This window comes from Aricia agestis, chromosome 12 (assembly GCF_905147365.1).
Source record: "Aricia agestis chromosome 12, ilAriAges1.1, whole genome shotgun sequence".
NCBI lineage: Eukaryota > Metazoa > Arthropoda > Insecta > Lepidoptera > Lycaenidae > Aricia > Aricia agestis.
Window position 1 is genome coordinate 2042713 of NC_056417.1, and position 1512 is coordinate 2044224.

The following is a 1512-nucleotide window of genomic DNA, read 5'->3' on the forward strand; positions in this document are numbered from 1 at the left end:
GGGTCAGTAGAGTTAGGCCGTGTAGGTTCAGAAGCTCGGCTCTATATGAGATCTCATATCTTTTTCACTGGGTAAACCTTATGTGGTCGTCTCGGAAACATTTTACAAGGAATGTTTTTGTGGAATCACACTTTCAGAATTACTTATAAAACAACATACAAAAGTTATAATGTTTATTGCAGCAGACCTTTTACATAATACGTATTACATAATATTAATATGACTTACTATAATAATTATGTATATAATTAACAATTTATTAAATTAACATTTAGATTAAGTAAAAACTCAAACCCCTTAAAATAAAAGACTAATACGATGTTATGTCATTAAATAAATAAAAATGTTACTTCGGTATACAATTAAAATGAATATATCAAATTATCTATCTATATATCATTTTAAAGTTGGTTTATCATATGCCCAGCAGTAGACGTGTAGTAAATTCCAGTAGCGTTACTAGGAGCCCAGTAGCCAGCAACAGTTTGTTTGTTCTTAGCGCATTTTCCCTGCTTGAAATTATCGTAACTGTCACACTGGTAGGCTTTGAACAGATTCGGCTGGCTAACGGTCATGAAGTAAAAGTTCTCACAGGCCATGTGGCTGCAGAGACCGGCTGCAGTGGACACTGCCAAATCTGGGATGGGAGACGACAAGCAGTTGGGCTGAGTTTTTCCGTTGTTGACTACAAAGACCGCATCCACTAAACTCTTGTCTGCACCAAATCCGTAAGCGTTACAACGGTAAGTGTCCACGAATTTCGCTTGTCCTGATCTCAACTGGTTGGATATTTCGTTGAAGCATGGATGAATGGGGTCCACCCCGGAGATCTTAGCGATTTTGTTTCCAGTTTTCTCCTCAAAACTTTCTCCGGCGCACCCCGCGATGTGAGCTCCTAAACTGTGACCAATGATGTGGATCTTGTTATGAGATATCCCGTTGGAAGCCAAGGTCACGAGAACATCGGCAATGCCTTTTCCAATGCTGCACGCGTACAGCACAGCTCTTTCGTAGTTGGCAACTATGTTGTTGGAATTGAAAAGGTTGGTATACGTTGGGTCGTGTAAGATCATGACGTATGTGTCATTCTGAAAGCTCTGGCGTATGAGATTCATGGAGTGCAATGTAATGTCGGTTGTAAATCCAGGAATGAAAACGACGAATTTGTTGGTCTTATTCAAACCGGGGATGATGGAGATCCCTATCCCCGCTGCGAGAATGGGGAATGGGATGGTAATATTCTTTGAAAAGTCATTGAAAGATAGAATCATTGCGCTGGTGTCCAAGGGCAGCATTTGGTTGTGGACGCCTGGAAAAAGGAGGAAATTTAATAAGGAGTTCTTCACTTGCATCTTCAATTGGGCACAGGCCCTGAAATTTTCCTGTTGAACAGTTGAAATAGGAATATTTTAAAGCCTAGTTATATGATAATGGACGAAGTACAGATACAACTCGAGGTTATTGCGTTAAAACATCCATATAATCTTAAATATAAAATTCTCGTGTCACAAA

At 39.5% G+C, this 1512-nt stretch overlaps 1 protein-coding gene across 1 annotated transcript; it reads right to left on the bottom strand.

The window, feature by feature from the left end:
* Positions 1–400: 400 nt before the first annotated feature.
* Positions 401–1299, bottom strand: LOC121732475 (pancreatic lipase-related protein 2-like). Its single transcript, XM_042122358.1, has one exon. The coding sequence runs from the start codon at positions 1293–1295 to the stop codon at positions 402–404; it is 894 nt and encodes a 297-aa protein (XP_041978292.1). The 5' UTR covers positions 1296–1299; the 3' UTR covers position 401.
* Positions 1300–1512: the final 213 nt, after the last annotated feature.

What these genes read in the sequence shown, in the direction of transcription:
- LOC121732475 (XM_042122358.1), bottom strand. Translation starts at nt 1,295, where the DNA reads ATGCTGCCCTTGGACACCAGCGCAATGATTCTATCTTTCAATGACTTT.